Source organism: Hemicordylus capensis, chromosome 4 (genome assembly GCF_027244095.1).
Source record: "Hemicordylus capensis ecotype Gifberg chromosome 4, rHemCap1.1.pri, whole genome shotgun sequence".
NCBI classification, from domain to species: Eukaryota; Metazoa; Chordata; class Lepidosauria; order Squamata; family Cordylidae; genus Hemicordylus; species Hemicordylus capensis.
The window spans coordinates 44,072,670-44,100,668 of NC_069660.1; the positions used below are offsets into that span (position 1 = coordinate 44,072,670).

The 27,999-nt window shown below is 45.7% G+C and overlaps 1 protein-coding gene across 4 annotated transcripts; it reads right to left on the reverse strand.

Annotated features, from left to right (window-relative positions):
- Positions 1-780: 780 nt before the first annotated feature.
- TGIF2 (TGFB induced factor homeobox 2) lies at positions 781-23,764 on the reverse strand. 4 transcript variants are annotated; one of them, XM_053250381.1, is made up of 3 exons: positions 23,417-23,764; positions 20,207-20,445; positions 781-2,907 (listed from the first exon to the last, which is right to left on the reverse strand). In XM_053250381.1, the coding sequence occupies exons 1-3, from the start codon at positions 23,433-23,435 to the stop codon at positions 2,296-2,298; spliced, it is 870 nt and encodes a 289-aa protein (XP_053106356.1). In that variant the 5' UTR covers positions 23,436-23,764; the 3' UTR covers positions 781-2,295. The 4 variants fall into 4 exon arrangements, with proteins under 4 accessions (XP_053106356.1, XP_053106358.1, XP_053106355.1 ...); XM_053250383.1 differs by having other exon boundaries at positions 23,675-23,725; XM_053250380.1 differs by lacking the exon at positions 23,417-23,764 and adding an exon at positions 21,587-22,006.
- Positions 23,765-27,999: the final 4,235 nt, after the last annotated feature.

Consider the following 27,999-nt stretch of genomic DNA (forward strand, 5'->3'; position numbering starts at 1 on the left):
GAAACAGGATGGAAACAACTGGAGATACACAAAGCTGCTTAAAGACAATTTATGAATAAAGTTCACCCACTAAGTTAAAAAAAAAGCTGAAAATATTTCAAGTCAGTTCTTTTGCTGCTTTTAAACAGAGAAAGAGCAATATTTGGCTTTTTTATATTAAGGCTATGGATTGACTAGTCAGAACAGCCACTCTGCACAGGCACAACTAACTGCATTGTATGAAGAACATATGCTAAGGATAAAGAGCACCAAGAAGAGGGAAATGGACAGTTTGTCCAGCAGCAACAGCAGCTATAGGCCACACCAGTCTTAGCCAATAAACCTGTATCTTACTAGGGAAAAAGGCACTCAAAATCTTATCAACAAGTAAGAAATCTTGCCTGCCTGGGCTCCAGTTCCCCAATGCACTCACTGCCTGCTGGCATTCCCACCAAATCTCCCATCAATGTAAGGCTGGTAAACCTGGTTTCCCACCCCACCCACCCACCCACCCACCCAAATTCTGACAGTTGCATCCTGCTGGGCTTATCTTTACTATTCATGCAACATAATAATTAGGCTAACACCCTCTAAAATTAGTGTTTCTCAAGATAGATATATAGGTGTATATATATAGATCACTATTTAACTTACATTTACAGTGAAACAGCACTATTCAAAGAGGTGGATGTTCAGAGCACTCCATATCTTGCAAGCTCCTGGACTCGTGCCAAAGGTAGCAGAACTCAATGAAAGATGTATGGTTGCAACTATTCAACATGCAACCCCTATATCCCTCCCCCTAAGCCCGAGGCTGACTCCCTCCCAGATATGGGCCTCCATACTCTTGCCGGGTCTAATATTTAATCAAGGCTGCAGATACCTCCTTGCATGATTAGTGCGATATCAGGGTCATATATAGCTTCAGCCAGCAAGAGAGGTTGCAATTCACCATGGAAGACCCTGCTCTGTTCAATTTCCCTTCCCAGCCACTAGAGGACACCCTTGCTCCATCAGCAAAGGAGCAACTACATTCAGCATGATGAAAGCAAGGATACAAAAAAATAACTTGAGATGCGGTTGGATAGGTAGTTTGGTCAGTGCATCCCTAAAGATGCTTTAAGGTTTCCAGAGAATGCCCTATGCAAGACACACAGAATTAAGATCTGTGCTCAGTATGAACTATTTAAAGGGAGGGGGGCATTTAAAGCAACTTCACAGTCAATTGTGTTTCATTTCCTCTCCCTCCCCACCTCTGAAATGCCCTCGGCTGCATTTGGTCAACATTCTCCCAGCATACTCTGCATCCCATTCTACTATCACATTTCCAGACACCACATAGGAGAAATAAAGGGAACAGCAGCTTGGGCACAATAATGAATGTAATCATAAAATCCAAGTCAACTTCTGCCAGCATCTTCAAAAGGGGAAAGAAAAGAAAAGAAAAAAATCACTCAAGAGCACCCTAGAGATTTACTGGCAGTGGTTTTTGCAGGGTGGTGGGATTTTTTTTTTTTTAACTCCAGTAGAAAGAAGAATGCCACAAAATTTTAAGTTTCCAGTTAATCTGATCATCGCAGGAACACCCGCTGAGTGTGATGCAAGGGAACCAGCCACTCTCATTCACACTGTACAGAGTATGTTAAGAAATGCCACAGTGTAAAAAAAAAACCCAACACACACAAAAAACCCACACTACACACAAAACAAAAAAATCCCCCCACCAACCCCCCCACCAAAAAAACCAGAAGATGGGGGGGAGTAACTTACAGGGGCGGGGGGAAGGTACTTGTTTTTGATGAACCTGCTCCATTACATCTTGGACTTCTTTCCTGTTCTCTTCCATGAAGTTGCAGGCTTTGAAAGTGTATGTGGGGGGGGGGACAAACTCTGCACAAGCCCTCCACAACAAGGACTGTCACAATAATAAAACCTCAGCCAGCAAAAGTTATCTCAGAGCAAGTTAGACCTCTTGGCCCTTTCAAGAGCAGTATGTGCGTGATTCAGGCCCCTGCGGCCCCCACAAGGAAGATGCTTGCCGGATCCAAAGTGTAATGCCTACCAAAGCAAAACACATTCCCCGCTCCTTGAGGGGGAGGGTGTGTTTCTGTGTGGTCCGGTGGCTTGCTTCTGAAATGAGGTGGCAGCGCAGAGCCAAAGCAAGGCAGGCCTCCGTGGTCATGCTCCTGGCCGAGAGGAAGCCCTGTCACAGCAGTAAACATCTGGCCGGAGGCCCCTCAGCACCCAGAGCCCAACGGAAAACGGACCCTGGAAGAAAGAGAGGAAGGCCTCCGAGAGGGACTCAGGTGGAGCGGGCTACTTGGCGCTTCTGGAGAGGGCAGGAGCTGGCGCCTCTCTCTGCAGCGATGGAGGTAGCTGCCCATTCGGCCTCTGTGCGTCGAGCTCAGTTGCCTGCTGCAGAGCGGCCTGCTGCAGGGCCACTTCCACCAGCATCTGGAAACTGCTGAAGTCCTCTCCAAAGAGCTCAGGGGGGGTTGGAGGTGGTGTGTTGAAGAGTCCCGTGGTGGGGCTGGCTGCATCCGCCCGGGTCAGAAGAGCCAGAGTGCTGCCAGGGGCACTCAGCGGTGGTTGCTTGGAGTGAGTTTCCAGACCAACCTGTTGGAATGCAGCCTGATGCTCCTGCTCGCTCGCCACCACAGTCAAGCTGCTAGCCAGAGGTTGTGCAGCGTTACAGATCATGGGGGGGCACACAGACACAGACAAGACTTTTGAGGCAGTGGCGGCGGCTGCAGCCGCTGCCGGAGGCACCATCAACAGCCCAGAACTTGCGGCAGCACCACGGGACAACGCGACCTCGTTGGCTTTGGCACCTCGGCGAGAAATGGTGAACTGGTTGGGGTCCTTGCCATCCTTGAGCAGCATGTCGGGCAGAAGCCTGCGCCTGGCGTTGATGAACCAGTTACAGATCTGGGGGGAAAGCATACACGGCTTGGTTAGATGCAGTAAGACCACCACAAACACTTGTGTGCAATGCAGCAGCGAGAAATACTCTACTGATGCCCCAGAGAAAGGAGCTCAGATGCCAGCTCATTTTCTCTCCTCTTTAATCCTGTAAAATGGAACCAAAGGCCAAAGGGAAACATCCCGTGCAGTGCCAGCACAAGCGAGCCATTGCAAGCCATTTCCCAGACCCCCTCAGCCAGCCCCCCAAAAGCTGCTACGAGGGCTGAGGGGCCTTCAATAATGGAGTGGGATGCAGAGAGGTGGCTGCAAAGAGAGGGGGGAGGGAATTCCCAGGAACCAGGCCAATTACACCTTTTGCGTACAGAGAGATCGGTACCACATCCCAAACCGGGCTGCACACAACTTCAGCCCTCCAGCTGCCTCTGAACTACAACTCCCATCATCCCCACCCACAGTGGCCAATGGTCAGGGATGATGGGAGCTGTAGGCCAACAGCTGCAAGAGGGCCAAAGTTGTGCAGCCCTGTCCCATTTCATTGCAGAGGGTACTGCAACCCTCAGAAATGGCTTTCTGCAGGACGGGTGGCCTCAGGGGACCGCAGCAAGAAGCAGAGGTGGAAAAGATTGCCTGCACTAACTAGTACTGCTCCGGCCACCAGCCAAGACTGTGTACTGCACAGGGGGAAGAGTTGGGGAAACAAATGAGATTGGGAATGGAAAGGTATAAATAATTAAGAACCGGGGAGGAGGGAGATAAATGCCAAGTTCTCAGCGCTGACAGCTATGTCTCTCACACACTATTCTCCATTCCATTCCTTAGTGCTATTTTTCTCTTTTATTCAAAATCCGGTTTCGGCAAAACCATGAACAGGCACCACTGACCTCTTAGCACACATTAACAACTCATTTCTTCATACAATCTGTTTTATTGACTCCCATTAACAATTAGCTCAAGGTCAGCAATATTTTGCCAATATTGCCCATAGACACTGGGTGAATCCAAGTGACCTTGTCAAATAGCTACTTACCTTGGGATGTGTATATAAGAGTAACCAACAACTTGGTTGGACTGGTCGTCTACTGCCCTGCCAAGGGGCAAGGAAAAGCTGACACTCCCCCTCCCCCATTTCCTTGGATTTCTGATCAGATATAGAAGTGTGACGAGATTATGCCACACGCCAGGGAAAATCTCTCCACGCTTCAACACCTGATCAGAAATTTGAGAAGACAGGAGAATGGTCAGACTCTCTTTGCCTGCCCACTCACCTTGGCAAAACCCAACCCAACCCACCCAAGCTGTTCATTACCCATACATCCTCCCACAGTAAGTCACTATTTGACAAATTCTTCTAAATTCATTTGTTCTCCCACTTTCACCCCACAATGGAAACCTGGCAAACACATCCCTAACAGTGATGAACACAGAGTTCGCCATTACCCTGCTATGGACAAGAACACAAGGTTTAATTTTAACATCCCCCCCCCCAAAAAAAAGTATCAGCAAGCTATTTCTACTTTGGGAACTAGATCAAATATATTAGAGAAACTTGCAAGACCTACTAAAAGTAACTTTGGAAGTACCAGCTGAACATCATGAGTCTAAGATGGTGAAGTTCATCTGTGCCTTCCACAGATCAAAAAGCTAAAATGGAGCATTTCTCTCGTCTCCCTCCACATACACCCCTCATTTGGCCACCTGCTTTTACTCCAAGAGAATACAGCTATTCACTTGTCACCTGAATTTCTATTTCCAAGTTTTACATGCAGAGATCTGCCCAGCCAGCACAGGGTAAAGCACAGAAGATTTCTTCCAAGATTCCTGACATGCCTTCTTTCATGCCAGATCTGTCCAGGAGTGAATAGAAAGTATGTAGGATGTTTCTTTTGTATAGGCAATCTAGCCAGAAAATAGCTATGCATGGAAAAACTTACTTGGACAACAACCTACCTACCAAAGCTCTGAGTTCTTAACTTATCTGAAGCACAGCATTTTTCTCTTGGGTCCAGAAACACACTCACCCCTTGAAACATAGCAGTAGGGAAATACTTTTGTTAGGATCAGTCAAAAGGTCATAAAGTCCCAAGCAAGCTTTGGAGCTCCAGGACTTACAGAAAGGATGCTAAGCAAAATTATAGGGAGGGGACAAGGGAGAAGTTCTGTGCTCCAATGTATCCAGTTAGCAGCCCTCCTGCTAACTTGGCAAAGAGGCACCTTTTAACGTGGTGATTCTCTTTTTTTAGCAGGGGGAGAGTAACTGGCCCTGTCCACCCCCAGCACAGTATCTCTAGTGACTGTTGCTGGTGTATCATGTTTCTTTTGAGATTGTGAGCCCTTTGGGGACAGGGAGCCATCTTATTTGTTTGTTATTTCTCTGTGTAAACTGCCCTGAGCCATTTTTGGAAGGGCGGTATAGAAATTGAATAAATAAGAATAAGAATAATACGAATAAGAAGGGCATGATGCTGAAGCCCCAGTTGTCTCTTAAACAGAAAGTCACTTCTATTTGCATTGGGGATGGGGAGATTTTTGCAGATTCTCCCCTTCCCCGAGCCCACCCCCCTTACCACACCCTGCCCTGGAGGATCCCCTTGCCCTCAAGTGGATTGGGGGAGGCATAGCAGGATAGGTTGGAGCACAGGACTCCACCCCTCCCCCACCTCTTCCTAGGATACGGCCCATTGTAGGCAGAAGGTGTGGGGCAGGCTTAAGAATTGTACTGGATGCAAAACTGATTTCAGGTCCTACCAAGACTGTTGGGACAATTGTTTTTCCTTTTTAAAAGGAAAGCGGGGGGGGGGGAGAGAAAACACGAGCACATAAACACACAAAAACCCCAACCTGTTATAAGCAGGGGGCCCAATCCAGCTAAAGCTAGTTACGACTAAATCATTTTGAAACCAATGAAAGCTGATCACAACTAAAGCAAGTGCCACTGCTTTCAAAAAGGACTAACTTTAGCTTGATTCAGTGATGTGGGTTTTCCAAGGGGGGGTGAGAGGATCCATCATCAGAACATTTTCTAGAAATGTCCCAGATAATTTTCCCATGCCATAAATTGATTTAGATCCCATTTAGCATGTTTGACATGCTGCATTTAAATATCGAGTCGACATTACAGCAGGACTCAAGTCAAGCCTGAGAGGCAGTTCAAACGAACCACTCCCACCACTTGGTTACACACGGTGGAAGAGAGCACCAGGAGAAGGAGAGGATGTACATGCTCGTGCCCCTCATTGCACAGTGGGGAGACCAGTAGGCAATACAAATGGCTCCGCTTGGTTCTCTTTATACACACTGAAGGTGTTGCATTAAGTTGACAATATTAAGTGTCGCAAGCTTCCTAGAATGCAGACTGGTACTTATTGGTAGCTCCCCGACTCTCCATGAGGTGGGAGTGCAAGTGTCCAGGCCGGACAAGCAGACACACATACAGGGCATGGTTCTTCATGCAGGATACAATGTTGGCATACAAAAATTTCAAACTTGCCCCTCCGTGCCAAACTTATTTGTTGAAAAGCAGTCTGTAACCATTCTAAATAAAGCCACTGACAAGGGACGCCAGCACATCAAAGGAAAGGAAAGCCAGCAGGAGAGAGAAAGGGGCATGCTTGTTGGAAGTCTGAGAGTCCATGTATTCTGCTTTTGTGACTGTGAAACTAGACCATCTGTAGTGGGTTAAAATGAGGTGGAAGGAGAGCTGGTCTTGTGGTAAAGGTAAAGTGTGCCGTCAAGTCGATTTTGACTCCTGGCACCCTCAGAGCCCTGTGGTTTTCTTTGGCAGAATACAGGAGGGGTTTACCATTGCCTTCTCCCATGCAGTATGAGATGATGCCTTTCAGCATTTTCCTATATCGCAGCTGCTCAATATAGCACCAGCGGGGATTCAAACCGGCAACCTTCTGTTTGTTAATCAAGCATTTTCCCGCTACGCCACTTAAGGTGACATGGTCTTGTGACAGCAAGCATAAATTGTCCCCTTTGCTAAGCAGGGTCCATCCTGATTTGAATTTGAATGGGAGACTATACCTGTGAGCACTGTAAGCAGTGTTCCCTCTAGCAGCGATTCCCAGATGTTGTTGACTACAACTCCCAGCATTCCCAGCTGCAATGGCCTTTGGCTGGGGATTATGGGGGTTTTAATCAACAATATCTGGGAATCCCTATTAGAGGGAACACTGACTATAAGATATTCCCCTCCAGAGGTGGGACGGCTGTGGAAAGAGCATCTGTATACTTGCATGCAGAAGATTCCAAGTTTCCTCCCTGGCATCTCCAAGATAGGGCTGAGAGAGACTTCAGCCTGCAACCTTGGAGAAGCTGCTGCCAGTCTGTATAGACAATACTCTTTGTAAAACCTTTGCCATTTATTTGAAACAGATGGTATAACACAAAATCCCAATTCCGAAATCCACCCAAGACACCTGAAAGCATCATATAGCCCTTTGTTTGCAGTCAAGGCTGCCTCAAAGTTGTGCCAGCACAGAAGCATCTGCGAGGCCAAAGGATGTTGCCCAAGGGGGAAGGGTACCCCCCACCCCCAGGTTCCTTTCACAGCATCCTAGATGGACTGCATTCCTGCCCAGAACAGTGTGGTACAAAGGCATCACCACAGAACAGTTCTGAAGCACCAAATCACAGGACTGGTTCCTATGAAGTGGAAAGGAAGAGGGACACCCTCCTTTGCCATTCTGCAGCTAGAAAAGTTGCAGATCTGCTCTGAAAGAAGCCTGCAAGAGTTACAGTGGAGTGCCACTGAGGAGCTCGTTACAAGACTCTGGAAACACAGCTGCTATTTATACAATTTGTTTTGCTAACTCTTCCAGGGTGTAGAGCAATTTTCTCTTTCTGAGGATTGAACTGAAATGAATGCACGCTTTAAAAAAACCAATTATGGAAATATAAATCAAGCAGGCTGACATATCTTTTGCAAATCAACAGCTCTGTACAATATTCCCCCTGGGGACACGTGTTACCACAAATTCAATAATTCTCCCTCTTGTTTTAGTTCCAAACACTACCTCAGAGTGGTCACTACAGAGATAAAGATACACACACACTTTAATGTATGGAGCTGGTTTTAGAGATCAAGCAGAACCCCAATTTATTTTACAAAGATTTAAAAAGATCTGGATTAGCAACATGTATGATCACCAAATCTTGGTTCATTTCACCACAATGGAATTCGTTCAGGACCCACCCCTCCTCCTATTTTGGATGGAACAGAGGAAGAGCTTAGTTAACTGAATGTTTCTGAATGCCGACAGTCAGCTGTTCACCATTCTGACTTGGCCTCTGTCATCAAACCAGAAATGATAGTTCCTCACATCAAGCTCAATGAAACTGATTACTTAGAACCTTTCCAGTGTGGCTTCCAAGTCTGTGGCTGGGTCAGAAAGTGCCCTGGTGGGGCACTTCAGGAAAAACTTCAGGAAAAACAAGATTCTGTTGGTTCTCCTAAGCCTTTCAGTGTTTTTTGATACCATCTACCAAGGTATCCTTCTGGGTCAGCTCTCTTGGCTGGAACTGCCTGGAGAACCATATCCAGGTGGTTGTGCTGGGGGATGTCCTTGGCCATTAGCCTTTGAGGTGCCACATGGTTCTACTCTATCCCCCATGCTGTTTAACATTTATATGAAACCACTGGGAGAGGTCAATCACAGGTATGGGCTTCATCTCCCTTTATGACAAAATGTGCAACCTGCATGGCATTGTGGTGGGGGGGGGGTCTATCTACACGGTTTACAGTATTTCCAAAGTTTTCATATCCAAGGGCCATATTTTACTTCACGAGCAACAAAACTCTCTTTAAAAGATCAAAATTGAGGAAATGTGACATGCTAAGTAATTTTCAATTTGCTAGTTTAATTTTTAGTGCACACAGATGGTTGTTGTTGTTTTTTTTTCTGGCAAGGACATTACTGACCCTGGTTATGCTCCCCCCAAAATTAAAAACCTGAACTTCTGCAACTTCTTTCTCTCTGTGGCAGATGTCCTTTGAAATCCAGAAGCCTTTACAGAGGTTGAAAGCACACCAAACATTTAGCGGCAAATTATCTTTTCCATAATTGTTTCTATCCTCCCTTTCTGTCTCCTGGGACGACAGCCTTGGGATTGTTTTAATGAAAGGCAGTATATAAATTTTAACAATCAATCAATGAATCAATCAATCAAATTCTGTCACAATTGATTCCTCAAGGCAACCTAGTAAAATAATCCAACACACACAAATGACAACAGTCAAAATACTTTAAAAAACCGATAAGATGCACAGTTTCCCTGCAGAATAAAAGCCTACCAAAAACGTTGTAACAATACTGTGGAAAGCCAGCAAGGAAGGAAGCAAAATAAGCCTCTCTATGCTGCAGGTGGGCACGCAGGTACTGGTATCACCTGTATATCATCAGTAAATCTAACGACAATCCTTTTCCAAGCTCCTGAATTGTTTAACCCCTCTCAGATTTAGGAGTCGAGAAGGCAACTGGTTGAGTTTTGATATGTGTGTAATAGTCTCATAAGTATGAAATACTGCTGCCTCCTTTATTTTTAATTATTTTAGTAGTATTTTCAGTACCTTGATCTATGCTGAGGAGGACTTTTTAAAATTTATTTGGTGTTATTGTTTGTAATAGAAGTTTGATTGTCTTCTCTTTTACATTTGTTTTAACCTCATGCTGGTCACTGACCGAAATAAAGAGAAGCCTCTCTAGGGAGGGAGTTTCAGAGTTTTGACACAACTACCAAAATGGTAGTTGCTACTTTCTGGCATTCCAAAGCCTTGACACTGAGGGGTCCCAGCGCAGTGGCAGAAGGTCCCAGGTTCAATCCCTAGCATCTCCAGGTAGAGACTGTGAGGAGCTCCAAAAAGGATCTCTCCAAACTGGGAGAGTGGGCAACAAAATGGCAAATGCAGTTCAATGTAAGCAAGTGTAAAGTGAGGCATATTGGGGGGGGGGGGCAGGGGGACTTCACATATACACTGATGGGTCTGAGTTGCCAGTGACTGACCAGAAGAGAGATCTTGGGTTGTGGTGGACAGCTAGTTGAAAGTATCAACTCAGTGCACGGCAGCTGCGAAAAAGGCTAATTCCATGCTAGGGATCATTAGGAAGGGGATTGAAAATAAAAATGCTAATATTATAACACCCTTATACAAATTTTGGTGTGGCTACATTTGGAGTACTGCATGCAGTTCTGGTCACTGTATCTCAAGGAGGACATTGTAGAACTAGAAAAAGGTACAGAAGAGGGCAACCAAGATGATCAGGGGCCTGGAACACCTTCCTTATGAAGCTAGGCTACAGCATCTGGAGCTTTTTAAGTTGGGAAAAAGAGGTGACTGTGGAGAGACGTGATAGAGGTGTATAAAATAATGAATGGAGTAGAGAGAGTGAACAGAGAGCAATTTTTCTCCCTCTCTCACAACCCTAGAACCAGGGGTCATCCCATGAAACTGGTGGTCAGGAAATTTAGGACCAACAAAAGGAAGTACTTCTTCACACAGTGCATAATTAATCTATGGAATTCCTTGCCATGGGATGTGGTGATGGCCACCAGCTTGGAAGGCTTTAAAAGGGGCTTAGACAAATTCATGGGGGAAAGGTCTATCAATGGCTACTAGTCTGGTGGCTATAGGCCACCTTCAGTCTCCGAGGCATGGTGCCCCTAAATACCAGTTGCAGGGAGCAATAGCAAGAGAGAGGGCCTGTGGGCTTCTCAGAGGCATCTGGTGGGCCACTGTGTGAAACAGGATGCTGAACTGGATGGACCTTGAGCCTAATCCAGCAGGGCTGTTTTTAGGATGAGAAAGATTCCTGCCTGAAAGCTTGGAGAGCCACTTTCAGTCAGTGATAATGCTGAGCTAGAAGGGCCGATGGTCCAACTCAGTATAAGGCAGGAACATAGGAAGTAATTTCCACTGACAGGCAGTGGTCCCTCTAATTATTCTCATCTCTGTGCGGATTGAGTTTTGTTCTGGCCGGCAATATCAAGGCAGCATGTGCGCACATGCATTCAGAGTGCGGCCTTCCTGATTTGACCTGAGCAGGATCTAAAACTAACTGAGCGGACATAAAAAAACTTGTGAGCGCACACACATGAGCACGCCTTAGAGGGAACAGTGCTGACAGGATGTGAAGGAAGGCCTCTACCTCGAGACCATTTTCACACAACACATTGGGCCTTTGCACATGACCACTGGGACTTGCAAGGGGCCTAACTCAGGTTAGGGTGGTGACAGACAGATGACCAGAGCCTCCACTGGGCTCTGCAACCCCCGCACCCAGACAACCGCCGCAGAGGTGAGTTCAGAGGCAGGGAGGCCTCTGAGACTCTGGAGAACGCCCTACAATGCACCATGTGGTCAGAAGAGGGAAACCTCATCACATCACAGCAGTGCTCTGATTGGCTATGGTGGGGGAAGGCAGGGCAAGTCCCATTCAAGCCAAGGATCAGAGAGAAGTCTGTGCCAAGTGGCACATTCACAACTCATAGTACTTCCAGTCGTAACACTCAGTAAAACACATGGCAGCAGGCTCCTGGGACATCAAAATGAAGTGAAAAGGAGACACTTAGTCAACAAACCCAGGTACTAGACTGCCCACTGTGCACTAACCTGGGTTAAAACTGAGGGACAGAAGAAAGATTGCACTTGGACACTTGGCTCTGGTCCACACAAGATGCTAACCCTGGCTTGCCTGCCTCTAACCTGGGTTAGTGTGATCATGTGAAGAGCCTCACTATAGGTTGTGTGAAGTTGGGACTCAGGGCATTGCCATACTGCACATTTCTTATTTAAATTATTCTTATTACATACACACACAACCTCCATTGACAAGTAAATCTTACACTAGCCATGGTTTGAACTCTAAGGCCCCTTCATTTAACAAGGAATCCCATATATACATATCTCCACCACCAAACATTTCACTGTTTACCCATTCTCTTACAATGGAGAAGGCTGCCTTTTGTTGGCGTTTCCAGTGTGCGGAAACTTACACCGCGAGGTCTAGTACAAGCAAGCTATAAGAATGTAAGTTTGTCCATTTGGGGCCCAGCAAACAAGGTGACATCTTTAGCCCTCTTCAGATGTTGTAAAAGCATCACACTTTTGCAGTGTGAAGGAAGTCCCGCCCCCTCTGTGTCAACCAATAGCAAACACCCCGCTGCTCACGCTTGCAGGGTAGGCCTCTTCAGACAAGCCCCATTGTAAGTGTGAGTGGCAGAGAGAGCAGATAAGTGATGTGACGGGGCGGAACTTCCTTTCCTTCACTAAGGCTGTGAACGTCTTTGTGGCAAGGATACTGTGTCCAAGTTAACTTGTGCGAAATGCAGAAGTTGCTTTCCTGCTATGAAGCTCAAAGGGGAAAGCCTCACAGCACTAATTTCTGCCTGCCATAAGCTGTTACAAGCTACCAGGAAATAAAAAGAATGGGAAGGGGAGAACATAATTCTTGTTTTGCCTGAATGATAAGGTATAATTGATTTCCAAAGTTAGGCTGGGGCTGGAGGAAGCAATTCAACTATCAACTCCCCTATCTTGCATGACAGTAACTGATCCAAAGCCTAATATTAAGGATTTATCCAGCAGCCTTAGAGAAAATAGCAGGCAGTTTACTCAGAGGTATGAAAGTCAAGCCACTCAGAATAATCTAGTGGGCCTTATTCCTTTTGATCTCAAGTATGGAGGGAGAGAAATTCAGCCTCTTAAGCCAGCTCTGTATTGTCTGGGCTCTTCTGAGATTGCAGGAAGAGTCTGTTCATGAGGTCATCTGCAGACATCTTCCACAGCAAAGGGAGAATCAGCAATACTGTTTAATCTTCTTTCACAAATCGTTAAGCAAAAGGCCAAGGGCCAATTCACACCGTGCAGTGACCAATTTCCCCATGTATGGAACCCATTCTAGCTCCATTTCAAGCAGGCCATTCGGGATGGACAGAGTAGGGAGTTCCCACATCAGCAGCAGCAGTGCTGTACTGATGTGCTAATTTCAAATACCATCCGCTGCGATGTGGAGAGCCAGTGTGGTGTCGTGGTGGTTAGAGTGTTGGACTAGGACCAAGGAGACCCTAGTTCAAATCCCCATTCAGCCATGGAACTCACAGGGTGACTCTGGCCCAGTCACTTGCATTTCAGTCTAAACTACTTCACAGGGTTGTTGTGAGGATAGACATAACCATGTATACTACTGTGGGCTCCTCAGAGGAAGAGTGGGATACAAATGTAAGAATAAAGAAAAGACAGACTGAGAGACTGCAGGCTAAATGAACTGTACCCTTTTCACAGTTTGTGTCCAGAAGAACACCCAAGGCATTTCCCCCTGCAGTACCTAAACTCTGCTGGAAACCGTCGTGATGATTCAGCAGCCATTGTCATGCAGAATTTTCACAGCCAATTTTAGAAGTTAGGTCTCATCTATGCACAGGTCTACGGTAGGTGGGTGCAGTGGTGGTGGAGGAGGGAGAAGAGTAATTAATGGTATGTTGCTTTTAAGTTGTTGTGTTGTTGTTTTTTAAGCCGTGACCTTGAATATCACAATGGTCTCCAACAGGCCAATTCTTCCTCTGCCTACAAGCAAGAGCTGTAACTTGTTATCAGAATATTTGTGCTCACAGCAACCCAAGCAGAACAGACGGTGCATTCTTGTGCAGTCAGATTGCAAATAAAGGCCAGAGCTGGTCAGTATAGAGATGAGAACTCCCCAAAGCAGCTCAGAACTCTACAAGGAATGTTGCTGGCTATTCAACAAAAGACAGGCACCTTCCCAAGTGACCCCAGTTATAAGAGGGAAAGCTGTGTACTGTGGAACGAGACAGACCCCAAAGAAGACACTGATCACCAGCAGTCAGCTCTGAAAAGCACTTCTTACTTTTCACAAGACTAAGTAGCAGTGATCAGAGATATTCCACCACAACATTCTTTGGATTTCTTTCCCTTTCTCTTTGCTCCCTCCCAAGTAGAAATGCAGCTTTGTTTTCATTCAGCCTTAGGAGACACCAACAAAGCAAGTTAACAAGTGGAGCTCTATAGTGTGTTCAGATATGGATGTTTTGAGCTACACAGATACAGATCATGAAATGTGTTCCCAACATCAAGATAGCAATCCTGAGCATCCTCACCCAGGGTGGGGGTGGGAGGAGTTTACCCCATTGACATCAATGGGGTTTCTGAGTCAACACTGTTAAAAAGCAGCCTGTCCAGCACAAACATTTGAGGGGTAAGCTGGAAGGCGATTAAGTCAATTTTGTATGGCATCCATCCACAAACTTTGGGAGATCAGATATTTACTTATTTTTACATTTATATAACCCACTTTTCCTCCAAGGAGCCCAGAGGAGAGTACATGGTTATGTTTAAACTCACAATCTCCCTGTGATGTAGGTTAGGCTGGCAGGTAAGTAATTGGCCCAAAGCCACCCAGTGTTTCATGGCTGAGCAGGAATCTGAACTCTGGTCTTCCTGGTTCTATCACAGAAAGCAACATGGGCTTGGACTTAGGCAAGCTGTATGGAGGCAGCACACAAGTGATAGCCTACTCCCAGGTTTCTTAACCTTGGGCCCCCAGATGTTGTTGGACTACAACTCCCAGAATCCCCAGCCACAAAGGCCATGTCTGAGTATTCTGGGAGTTGTAGTCCAACATCCGGGGGCCCAAGGTTAAGAAACCCTGGCTTACTCTGTTTCTAAGCTAGCATAACAGCCACGAAAATTGACAAAAACCTGCTGACCCAGGCTACTGAAAGAGCAGGCATCTCAGAGAGGTTGCATGTAGGGGGAAACCTCCATCTAGCAGAGGTACAGAAACCAGACACTCTTTTCTCCTCAGGTACCAGCCAATAGAAAGCAAGTGCTGGTATCACAACCTGGAAGAGGCCCATGTTTACCCACAATGGGGCAAGATTTATGCCCAAAAGCAGGGCCTGGGAGTGTATGTGCATCAGATACCTGCCTATGGGCACCTAACAATCTGATGTTAGCACAGAGGAATTTGTAGTTTAGTTCTGCACAGGGCCAGCAGTTTCTTCTTCTTTTGTTTTAAGCAGATGCATTTTTCTGCCGGGTCCAGAAAGAAACACTGTAGCCAGGCATGAATCAGGGCAGGGAGAACCCACAGCTGGCTTCTTTTACATGCCCATGCTTCCCCAAGCTCTTGCATCTACCCTAACCATACAAAGCTGACTAGATTGAAACTACTATGATACTGGATGTTTAGGGGTTTTTTTTAAGATCTTGGTCAATCCTTCAAATGCCAAGTGCTTAGGAAAACCTTGAAAGGGTCTTTGATTTCTAGGAAAGTTGTAGTACATAGACAAGAGTAACTCCATGAGGAGGCACACTATCGCCAAAAATCCAATGCCACATCTAGAGGAAGACACAAAACCTCAGCTGCAACTCTTCTATGCAAATGGAAGCAGCTAAATCCACATCAGGTGTTGAGTGGGTGTTACTACATGCATCTGTTAAAATTGCTTGCATCTGGGTTGAATTTGATAACTGAATTCTCCCTTTATTTCTAACTACCTTCCTTCCTCTCCCTCCCTCCCCTCTAGCACAACCACAAACACACATAAAAGAACTCAATTATTCAACAATTAGGGAAGAGAGGAAACACCTTTGGGGGAGAACTTTGTGTTCTTCCCTTAAGTGGACCCATCTATTTGTTTAGCCCCATATCCTACCATCCTAAAAATCATTCATACCATGAATTTTCTTAAACAGATTTTTGAAAGAGAAAGCATAGATAGCAATGCCAATAGCCACTCAAAAAAAAAAGGGTAGGTTTGCCCCCTTAACACAGCTTCCACATGGGGATAGTCAGTGGGACTTCCAACTCAACATGATTCAAAGCAGCCTGTCTAGAAGGGATGTGCACAGAACCGGTTCTGTGCACTCCTAGGAGGATGGGGGGGCGCTTTAAGGGGCAGGGAAGGTGCTGCCTACCTGCCAGCAACCCCCCCAGCACTCCTCCAAAAACAGGGGTTGCACTATACTGTCTTGCAGCCAGGATCAGTGTCTCCATGCAAATGGCCAACAAGCGTGCATGCGCACATGTGCCAGGCACTTCCGGTTGGCAGATCAATGTTGGCAGATCAAGTACCACCTTGCTGCCCCACTGGACTATTTTTACAAAGTACCAGAGGGGGAAACGCAGCTGCGGGGGGCAGAGTGCACCCTCCCCCATCCTTAAAGCTATCCCCCCCCCCACCTTCGAACCGGCCATCGACCCGGTTCGGAGGCCTGTAAAAGGGCCTCCAAACTGGTTTGTCCACATCCCTACCATCTAGCTCAGTATTATCTACACAAGGGTGCAGAACTTTGGCCCTCCAGCTGTTGTTGGACTAGAGCTCCCTTCATCCCTGACTACTGGCCACTGTGGCAAAGGATGATGGGAGTTGTGGTCCAACAGCTAGAAGGCCAAAGTGTCTCAGGCCGAGGCTATGGCTAGCAGCGCTTTCTATCTGCATCTGTTCCTTGAAAATAATGATCTCAAAACTGTCTTGGCTTGATTACTGCAATGTGCTCTACGTGGGGCTGCCTCTGTATGTAGTTTGGAAACTTCTGTTAGTTAAAAATGCGGCAGCCAGGTTGGTCTTCAAGGTTTCCTCGGGAAGACCATAGTATGCCCATTTTAAAATAATTGCACTGGCTGCCAATATGTTTCCAGGCAAAATGCGACGTGCTGGTCATTATTTCAAAGCCCTGGCCTGAGACTGGGTAACCTGGGAGAGCAAGCACCTTCTTCAGCATGATCCCCACTGCACATTAAGGTCATGGAGGGAGGGCCATCTCTGGCTGCCACCAGCAACTCAAGGTCGGGTCTTCTCTATAGCTGCTCCTGGGCTGTGGAACAGGCTCCCTAGAGATAGAGGCTTAAAATCTTTACCAGCCTCCAAAAGAGCCCTAAAAGGATATCTTTTTAGCTTGGCCTTTAGTGATTTTTAAACGTCCTGGAACTTAATTTCAATAGTTTGTAATGGGTTATTTATTTTGTTTTTATCTGCTTTATTTATGTGAGCTGTCGAGAGCCATCAAGGTGAGGTGGTATTAAAAACTAAGTTATGCACCCCCCGGTCTACACTGACCGGCAGTGGTTCTTCAGGCAGGATTTCTCTCCACCCTCATTCTTGCCTAGAAAAGGCAGGAATTGAACCTGGGACTTTCTGCATGCAAAACATCCCAGTCTTTTTTTTTTTTTAAGGGAGGGGGAGAACATAGCTCAGTGGTAGAGTACATTCTTTCCATGTGGAAGGCCCAGGTTCAATCTGGGAGGAGAGCTGGTCTTGTGGTAGCAAGCATGACTTGTCCCTTTAGCTAACAGGGTCCACCCTGGCTACATATGAAAGGGAGACTAGAAGTGTGAGCACTGTAAGATATTCCTCTTAAGGGATGGAGCCGCTCTGGGGAAGAACATCTAGGTTCCAAGTTCCCTCCCTGGCATCTCCAAAATAGGGCTGAGAGAGATTCCTGCCTGCAACCCTGGAGAAGCCGCTGCCAGTCTGTGCAGACAATACTGAGTCAGATGGACCAATGGTCTGACTCAGTATATGGCAGCTTCCTATGTTCCTAATCCCTGGCAACTCCAGAGGGGTCTGCGAAAGACTCCTGCATGAAACCTTGGAGAGCCACTGCCATTCAGTGTAGATCACAGATGGACCAGTGGCCTCCCCTCAAGTATAATGCAGCTTCATATGTTCAGAGATTTAACAAGCAAATACAGATTAAAACTCCCCGACATTTCCAATTCCAGACATGAATATAGCCAGGTCACACTCCAAAATACCCTTTTCCCTACGTGTCCAAACAGGAATGGACAACCAGAATCTACAACCAGAATCTTCTGGAATCCTGGCTAAATCAAGGAATGGATCCATAAGTACTACCTGTTGTTGAACTTTACTGAATATTGGTTTTGTAAATGCATACTCCTCCACACTTAACTACCAATCTGATTCACCCAAGATTAGCGTTCATCTCACCAGAGGCACAATTACAGCTGAAGGACACTGTGAAACTTTTAAGTACTTTAGTATCCTGAGCCTAAACTCATTACTTGCAAGTGAAGCCCAACATATTTCAGTTGCTTCCCACTCCCAGTGATGTGTGCTTAGAATTGTACACCACACACACAAAAACTAAACTAGGAAAGGGATGGCTGCACCTCCTGACCCATCAGCCAAATTCACTGTATGCACCGATTGCAGAGCTATGCCAAGGGTGGCCAACTTATGGCTCTCCAGTTGTTGTTGGACTACAACTCCCATCATCCCCAGCTGCAATAAAATGTGGCTGGGGATAATGGGAGTTTATGGCCAACAGCCTCAGGTTGCCCACCCCTGAGTTATGTATTCCATGACACTTATTCTAATGCACCAAGTTTGCAGAAGTTATTTTGAATTGAATATTTACATATTTCAATATAGCACAGTAGTGCTACTTTAAGCCCTACATTTCAACTAACCTCTGCAAACAAATTAAAGATGACTGAGCTGTACCACAGAAATGAAGGGAGACTTAACTTACTGTGATGTTAAAAGGCTTTGAACACTAGGGGTGTGCACAGAACCGGGGGGGTCACTTTAAGGTGCAGGGAGGGTGCTATTATCTTCCCCACCATGATTCCTCCTCTGGTGCTGCTTCAAAAACCACTGGTGTGGGGCAGCCCACCCGCTACTTCCGGTTTTATGCTGACCGGGATGGCAAGAGGGTATTTAGCTGCCTCCCCCCCCCCGCCCGCCAGCATTTTTTGAAGCAGCAATAGCAATAGCACTTACATTTATATACCGCTCTATAGCCGGAGCTCTCTAAGCGGTTTACAATGATTTAGCATATTGCCCCCAACATTCTGGGTACTCATTTTACCGACCTCGGAAGGATGGAAGGCTGAGTCAACCTTGAGCCCCTGGTCAGGATCGAACTTGTAACCTTCTGGTTACAGGGCGGCAGTTTTACCACTGCGCCACCAGGGGCACAATGGAGGGATAAGCACAGCAGGGAGGTAAGGGCACCCTCTCCATGCATTAAAGTGACACACACACGTTCGAAGGCGGGGTTTCCGAACTGGTTCGGCATTCTAGGAATAGGAATACAACGCTGAGCCGGTCCGTGCACATCCCTACTGAACACTTCTGTCAAGGTTCCGGTTGAACAAACAAATGAGAACCCTCCAATTCAAATGCTGGCAAAAGAGAGGCAAGACTTGAACCCTTGCTATACTGCCAATAACTTTATAAGGGTCAGCTAAAATATCACAAAGTCCAGTAGCAAGCAACCATTCAGGAATCCCAGAACTGTTTTCAGACTAAGTTTTTGTTTTATTTTTTTAAAGAAAAGACAGCAAAAGAACAGAGGTATAAATCCGTTAATCAAAACTTAATGGTGGCAGGGGAAGAAAACCCCAAGCTTTCAGTTTTGATTAATGGATTTATACCCCACCTTACTGTAAAGTCTCAAGGCAGTTTATTTATTTATTTTAAAGTCGTCTCAAGATGGACTGCAGCAGGAGTTTAGCAGACTAAGGTTGCAGTACTATGCACGTTTATCTGGGAGTATGCTCCACTATGTTCAGTGGGTCTTACTTCTAAGTAAACACACATAGAGATTCTCTCCCCACAAACCCCTTCCCGGAGTCTCACTAATCGTGAGACTCGCCTCATAGGATTACTGTTAATTAGGTTAGACCACACTGAGTGCAAAACAAATCTTGGATGGCACCAAAGGCTACTGAGCCAAAGAGCAGTCAGTAGAACTGAACTTATATTTCCAAAGGCCAGCAATTACTTAGAACTGCCTCCAGCGACACACAGGCTCCTTGCAAGGCAGAGAGCTAAAGCAAAGTGTGGCAGTCTTTATTCTAACACAGCTATTGTGTGTTAGTTGGTGGCACACTAGGTAAATTGATCAAAACAAAAATTGGGCAGTATTACCTAGTGGCTGGACAACATGTAAGTCTCCCCCCCCCCATTAAAATACAAGGCTTTGGGGCTTTCCCATTATGCTTAGCTTCTCCCCCCACCCCCCTGCCCACACACACACAGCAGAACAAAACAGCTTGAAGAAGAGACCTAGGGAACTTGACTGCTTGCTCACAATTTTGACATTTTAGTTGCTCCTAAGAAAAAATTGTTATTTTATAACCCAGTCACAAGAAAGGATTCTCAGGCAATGTCAACTACAACGCTCATCATCCCCAACCAAAGGCCCTTTCTAGGAATGATGGGAGTTGTAGTCAACATATAGGAATCCCTGTTACAGAGGAAACTGGTCATAGGAAAACCAGCTGGGAAAGAATTACTCTGAGGTTCTTACCTGAAGAATAGAAAGGTTTGTCTGCAAAGAAAGGCTGAGCTTCTCTTGTTCCGATGGATACGCATTGTACCTGTGCTCATGTAGCCACTCACGGAGAATCTTCACAGATTCCTTTGGCAGATTGCCCCTTCGCTTCCTCTTGCCAGCCTGCAACAGGTCCAGAGATACATTCCCATCATCCTCCCCTATGTCACTATCCGACATGGTGGAACTGCTGGCAGATCTGTCCTGATTCAAGCCTGGTAGGTGGGAAACCATACAACACATATGGGTTATGTTACAGATTGGGTGAGTACAGAAGAACTGCATCAATCATTACAGCAAGTAGAAAGAGCTGACTGAACTCTTAACTGGTTCACTCAGCGCCACTGTAAACCAGAGAACTTGAATTCCAGTTTTATATATGGGTAACAGAGGCCAAGAGCTGGTCACTTGGTCACTCAAGGATCCTGCCCAAAGCCAACATTTTCTCCAGCTGAGCCAACTCTACAATGAAGCAATGCTCTAGGTCCAGTGAACTCTTAACACATGCAGTGTTACATAGCGAGACTACATCATCAGAAGAGCTCTTTAGAAGGAGAAACTCAAGCTGTAGCTCTTTGTTAATAAATGTGTACAGCTTGACGTTTTTCCAAATATGGTTCATTTATTTCATGCAAGTTCTGGAGCTTCTAAATATTTTCCCCATGTTCTGAAAATGCAACCCTTTTATGGCTCTCCCTTTCCAAATGAAGAAACTGTCCTTGAAAATTGTGTTTTAGAGCATGGCACTGCTGGAGCCATTTCCTAAATATAAAAATGCATTCAATAAAAATGTTTTTGATTCAATCAAAATGTTTGATTGAATGACTCAAAGAAAAGTTCAAAGTCATTTTGAACATGTATTCTGCAAAATGCTAAGAAATTAAGAGTGTATTTTCATTTTAGGGGTGCTAAGCCTTCCCAGGGCATTCTTTTCTTTCCTTAGCATTGACCACTGTATGTACAGGCAAGCTTTTCTCCAGCCTTAAAAAACAACAACAACCAACAACAGAGGGACAGAGAGAGAGAGAGAGAGAGAGAGAGAGAGAGAGAGAGAGAGAGTCAACCTATATACAAAACTGGTGAGCAAAATCAGTCAGACAGACTTTCAGTTTGCTTAAGGTTAGCTCACTGCCCTTTTCCAGACATGTGGTTGAGTTTGTTTGGAGCAAGGTTTTCAAAGATCAACACGTTGGGATCCACCCCCAGCAAGCAAGCGTGCGTGTGCGCGCACACACACACCCCAGGCAAATTCAAGTCCATTGAAATGCAAGCCTGTCTCTCTCCTCCCAAGAACAAGAGAAAATGGCAAGACTTTGTGCGCTATTTTTTTTTTTTTTAAAGCAAATGGATCCTCGCCTTGCTGCTTGCACAGGCTCAGGGGGAGCTGCTGGCTACGTGAGGGAGGCATTCTCTGTTCTGTTTCAAGTCTGTAACTCATCAGAGATGGAGGAGGTGCTCTTTTTTGCTGCCGTTTCCTCCTGGCCGCGCGAGCTACTCTTAACCACCAGCTGCACATGGGAACACCACAATCCAGCCCAGGGCAGGGCCAAAAAAAAAAGTTTTTAAAAAGTTAAAGTAAAATTTAAAAATGCAAACAATACAGGAAGGAGATTAGGGATGAAAGCACGTTTTTGGCCGTCTGTGTTTGCCCCAATCCGCCCACTTAAAACACACATACACACACACAAAAACCAAAACAAAACCCCTGAAAAGCTAGCAAGAGGAAATTAGAAAAGCAACAAGAGGCATTCGCCGTGCCCATTCCTACACAAAGAGGATACCACTGAAAACAGATCCAAATAAGGGCGGAAAAAGAAAAGAAAAAAGCAGAGATCAAAGATTCAATTTTCTTCCGTTTGAATTCCAGAGAGACAAATCACGTGTCAGAAGTTTGCTACTTAGTAAGAAGCAGACCAAAAAAAAAAAAAATATTTTTTTTTAAACAAACCCACGGATTTCTCACATCAGCATTGGTTTGAGCATGAGCTCAGTTATGGAATTTCAAGGGAAAGAAAGTAAGGTGGAGAGGAAAGATAACCTCAGTTCAACCCCCATCCCTTTCTTTAAATCCCTGTTCCTCTCACTGCAAACACAACACAAACCAGGACTCCATGTTTTCTGCCTGTTACATCGCCGCTCTTGCCCCACAATCTCCTCTGAATCCTTTCCATGGGGTGGTCAAGGGCAAGGCTTTAGCTGCCCCCCACCCCAAGAAAAAAGGGGTCCCCCGGCACCCACGAATAGAAAGCAATCGGAAGCGGAGAGGGGCACACAGAAAGTTTCTCTCTGTCTCTTTCCCTGAGTGACAGATGCCTAGACAGAGTTCTCTTTGTTCCAAAAGAAACAGGAACTTGCGCCCCCCCCCCACGCGTTACCCCGGTTTTGCTCCAAACACATCGCTGCCGCCCCCCCACGCCCCCTCAAGCTGTCATTTTAAAAGCTCTGCAAAAATCAGCAAAAGGGAAAAAAGTCTCTGAACATTCGTCGAATGAAAAACCTTGAGTTTAGGGGGGTCGAAACACAGATGGGGAGGGGGAGGAGTTTGCAAAAGAGAAAATTGGGAAAGTTGCCATTTTGGGATCAAGGGAGACGAAAAACATGCAAAAGTAGACGGGAAAGGAAGGCGGAGGAAGAAAAAGGGAGACCTTGGGAGTTTTCTTGCTTTTTAATGCAATTTGGGGGTTGGGTGGGAAAGAGGATCTACCATTCAGAAAAGCAGGCAAGAAGTTGGAGCTGCTTTGCTTTTCCTCCTGCAGTGTTGCAATAAATGCGCCCGAACAAAAGATTCTCTGCCCTGCTCGCTCGCTCGCTCGCTCTCCCTCCCTTGCACTCTCTCCCTCAGCATAGCTGAGTGTTTGGAAGGCAATCCCCCCCCGCCCCCCAGCCTCCCTCGTGCTTTTGCTTTTTCGGGACTTTTGCAGAGAGTCCCGGAGTTTTGCAAGCCCCGAGCAGACACACTCGCACACGAGACCAAACACGGAGACAGAGCCGGTCTCCACGCGGGTGCTCCATTCTCTACGCCCACAAGCACACGAAACTCTTCCCCTTTGCAATCCAAGCGCCTACAAGTGCTGGCCGTCTCCAAGCCCTCCTCCACACACTTTGCAAAGGAACAAAAACAGAAGTTTTACTCGAGCAAGCGGGGCGGGCGCTCGGTCGGGAACCCGAGCAACTTTCGAGACTTACTTTTCCTCGTCGGTTTCATTTTCTTCCTTGTGGTGTCTCCCACCCCCTTCCACCTCCTGGCTCCGCTCCCGGCAGCGTTTCGATCCAGCTCTTGGCAGAAGGCAGCCTTTGCAGCTGATGCTGGAGCCTCGCTAGACGAGGAGATGGACACCTCTCTTTGTGTGCGGAGGCCGCTCAAGAGGAGGGGTCTGGGGGCTGTTAAACGTGCCTTTAATGCCTAACCTGACATACGGTCTGACAGCTCCGGCTGGAAACTACCTCTGTGGGTTGACGTCAGATCCCCTCTTCCAGTGACTGCTCAGCCCCACGCACGCACCGGGGTGCAGGGCTGGGGCAGGCAGTTTAAGAAGGGCTTGACTCTCCTCCCCCTCCCCAAGAGATTTGAAATGTGGGGGAGGGGGCACAGGCGGAAGGTGGGTGGTACTAGCCAGGCCAAACAAACACCAAATTTCACCTCCCAGAAAAAGGGTGAAACTTGCAAAGTTGCTGCAAACAGAGCAACTTCTATTCCAAAGCTTTAATTACGGGGAAGTTTCATTGAAAGAGAAAAAAGGGGGGGAAACCCACCCCAAAACAAAACAAAAATGTTTCTTTTACTAGTAGCGTCTTTTGCTGATCAAGGACCAGTGACAAAAGCAAGGTTTTCTTTATAAAAACCAGGAAGAAGGCAGGCTAATAATCTTGCACAGCTTCCAGTTGATTTGCGGGTTTTCTTGCCAGCGTGAATGTTTAAGCCTCCCACCTTTTCAGAAATGAGCTGTAGACATTCTTACAGGTTGTCTAAGTTCTGGATTTCCCCTTCCAGTTACAAATCTTTGCAAGGGTAAGGTAGGCTGTGATCCAGGAAAGACAAGCAATACTGAAAGGCTTTTGAAGATTCTTTGGAGAATTTTAAATTTTGTTTTCATAAGCATAAATCAACAGGACAGTTCAAACTATTCTTAAAATGGAAATATGACGCAGGCCCCTTGTGCATAGTGATGCACATCTTCAGCATGCTTACTTGGAAGTAAGTCTCACCCCGTTAAATGAGACCTGATTCTCATGGAACTGCAGCCTCCAGTTTTATTAAAACCAGTGGCTTATATGTCTGCCTCATTCTGTGCTGGATTGTGGGTTGGGAAGGCATAGCCTGGATAGTAGAGAAAAGGTTGGTAATGTATTTATATATTACATATAGTGTTAAACTGTCTACTTTCATGAAATTCAATGAAACTAGCAGTGGCAGCAAAATGTGACACATGTTCTGTTGACGCACAGTTACTATTGATCAAAACTGTAGGCCTTAACTACACACTATTATTATTATTATTATTATTATTATTATTATTATTATTAATTTGATTTCTATACCGCCCTTCCAAAAATGGCTCAGGGTGGTTTACACAGAGAAATAATATATAAATAAGATAAATAAATAAATAAATAAATAAATAATAAGATAAATAAAATACATTACAGGGTTAGGGTTAGGGTTGCATATAATAGCATCCCCAAGGCCATGTGCGGTAAAGACTGTTTAATGTGGATTTTTTTAAAATCCGCATAAAATTGCAGATAAATTGTAAACTTCAGGACAGTCAATGCTTTCCATTTCTCCAGAAATGTTTACTCTTCTATTAACTAGATTACTCAACTGAGAAAACATCCTCAAACCTAGCCTGAAATACAGGGGTTCTCGAACACAGTCCCCAGAGAGGGCCATAGTCTGGTGGAAGAGCATCTGCCTTGCATGCAGAAGGTCTCAAGTTCAATCCCAGACATCCCCAGGTACAGCTAGGAAAGATTCCTGCCTGAAACCTTGGCGAGCCGCTGCCAGGCAGTGTAGAACCAGGGATTCTCAACGTTGGGTCCCCAGATGTTATCGGACTTCAACTCCCATAATCCACAGCCCCAGTGGCCTTTGGTTGGGAATTATGGGAGTTGAAGTCCAATAACATCTGGGGACCCAACGTTGAGAATCCCTGAAAATACTGAGCTTGATGGATCGATGGTCTGACTCCATAGATGACAACTTCCTGTGTTCCTATGGTAACATAGGGATATAGGAAACTGCCATATACTGAGTCAGACCACTGGTCTATCTAGCTCAGTATTGTCTTCACAGACTGGCAGCGGCTTCTCCAAGGTTGCAGGCAGGAATCTCTCTCAGCCCTATCTTGGAGAAGCCAGGGAGGGAACTTGAAACCTTCTGCACTTCCCAGAGCAGCTTCATCCCCTGAGGGGAATATCTTGCAGTCCTCACACATCAAGTTTCCCATTCAGATGCAACCAGGGCAGACCCTGCTTAGCTATGGGAACAAGTCATGCTTGCTGCCACAAGACCAGCTCTCCTCCCCCAAGGTGTTGGACTACAACTCCTATCATCCACAGGGCTGGGGATGATGGAAGTTGTAGTCCAACAATTTCTGGAGACCCAAGTTAGGGAATCTCTGCTTTAATAATGTAAACCCTTCAGGGTGATTCCCATGACAGCCATCAGCATGCCAGTGACTGGCAGCCGGTTCCATTCACTTCAAACCACTAGTGGGACTCAAGCAATTGAATTCAGGTTGTCAGCATGTGCAGAACACAGACTTGACCCCTCTCTAGCCTCTTATCCCCATCTGGTATCAAAATTATTTATATTTAGAATATTTATATACTACTTTTCAACAAAAGTTCACAAAGCGGTTTACAGAGCACAGAAGTGAGGAAATGGTTCCCTGTTCCAAACAGGCTCAGGATCCTCCCTGCTGCAAAAAGAAAAAGACAGAAAAGAGACACCAGCAACAGCCACTGGAAGAGTCGTATTGCTGGGCTAAATAAAGTCATTTGTTCTCCCCCTGCCAGATAGGTGCCTCTTCGCACAGCAGAGGCGTATCTAGGGAAAATAGCACCTAGGGCAAGCACTGAAATTGCACCCCCTGTCCAAACATCATCAAGCTCATTAATCTTTTAATATTTCAAAAACTATTTAGCAGTGGATGTAGCCAGACCAAAAAATGCTGGAAAACTACAAATTTCAGTATGCTGGGGCTCAAATATTATTACCCAAATATTATGCGGAGGTGTACTTGGAAAAACGAAATAGAAGTGCCTGTCTAATTCTCTGCTATGCATTGTAGCATCACGATTACATAAATTTTAAAAATAAATGGAGAATTTGACTTTTCCCAGATACTCTGAAAATAATTAAAGGATATGCAGAGTAAACTGTGTCACTGCTTGGAATATATTCTAGTATTTCAGAAAGACAGTTAAAATGAGAGAAAGAGAGCAAGAAACTCCCAGTGGGCCTTAATACTAAGGATTTCACACTGATTCAAAGACAAACTCACCATTAATAGCCATATTATTAAGACATCACATTTAACTCACTTATCACAAGAAGCAAATTAAGAGCAAATGAATACAATATTAGTTCATAAACTTCAGCTCAGTATTTACAAGGCCTGATTCTCTGTACATAGTGCCAATCTGAATATGTGTACAGTGACATATTATATTAATTTTTTTTAAAAAAAAAAATTACCTGTAGCCCTTTTGGGGGACTTCCTAAAGGCTGTGGAGGGTCTGCAAAGTTTTCCCCTCCCCCCACTGGCCTCTAGGGCCTCGCAGGTGCCATTTGAGCATGTGCAGTGGTCATTTTTTAAAATAATTTTTTTTTAAATGGCCGCTGAAAACAAAATGGCCACCACGCTTGCTCAAATGGCCACTGCGAGGCCTGGCATGGTCTAGAGCCTCACAGAGGCCATTTGAGCATGCCCAGTGGCCATTTTGTTTTTGGTGGCCATTTAAAAAAAACTTTTAATTATAAGAAATGGCACCCCCCCTTCAAGTGGCACCCGGGGCACGTGCCCTGCCTGCCCCACCCTAGATACGCCCCTGTCGCAGAGTTATCAAAATGCAAGCGGGCAGGTCAAGGGGTGCCAGGGGAACATCGCAATGTAGACTCAAGATGTACCACTCAAAACCTGCTTCTGCACAGGGGTCTCCCATGCTGTAAGACAACCAACCTTTTGCACACTACTGAAAAACCAGAGCATGTTGAGATCCCCATCTGCCGGCAGCCTGCATCCCACCCACCACCAGTGGGTCGAAGCAGCAACCCTGATGCTAGTGGTCATGAGAATCAGGATAAAAATATTGATTCCCTCTTCCCCGCACGTTCAATGTATGCTTATGGAGAAAGTAGGTTTATAATTTGCATTGATGTTCATGAGTACAGAGTTTTACTTTTAACTGTACCTTTAACAGGAGGAAACATTTCACCAGGCATCATAATGCTGCAGCACAATGATGGTACACCTGCAAAAATTCCTCCTTTTGTGTTAGCTCTGAAACATAGATAGAAGCCCTAAAAGCATAAGAAGAGCTCTGTTGGCACAGATGAAAGACTGATATAGTCCATTTTCCTGTTTCCCATGATGGCCAACCAGTTATTAGCCATACACTCCTAAATTTAATATTTTTCTGATCTCGTATTATCAGCTACTATTTCTTTTCACAGAGTTTGTGGTCTTTTTTGTTCTCATTTGGGCAAGTTGCCATTTTCTAAAGGGAACCTTAGCCTGTTATAGCTTTCTTGCCTCCACCCATTA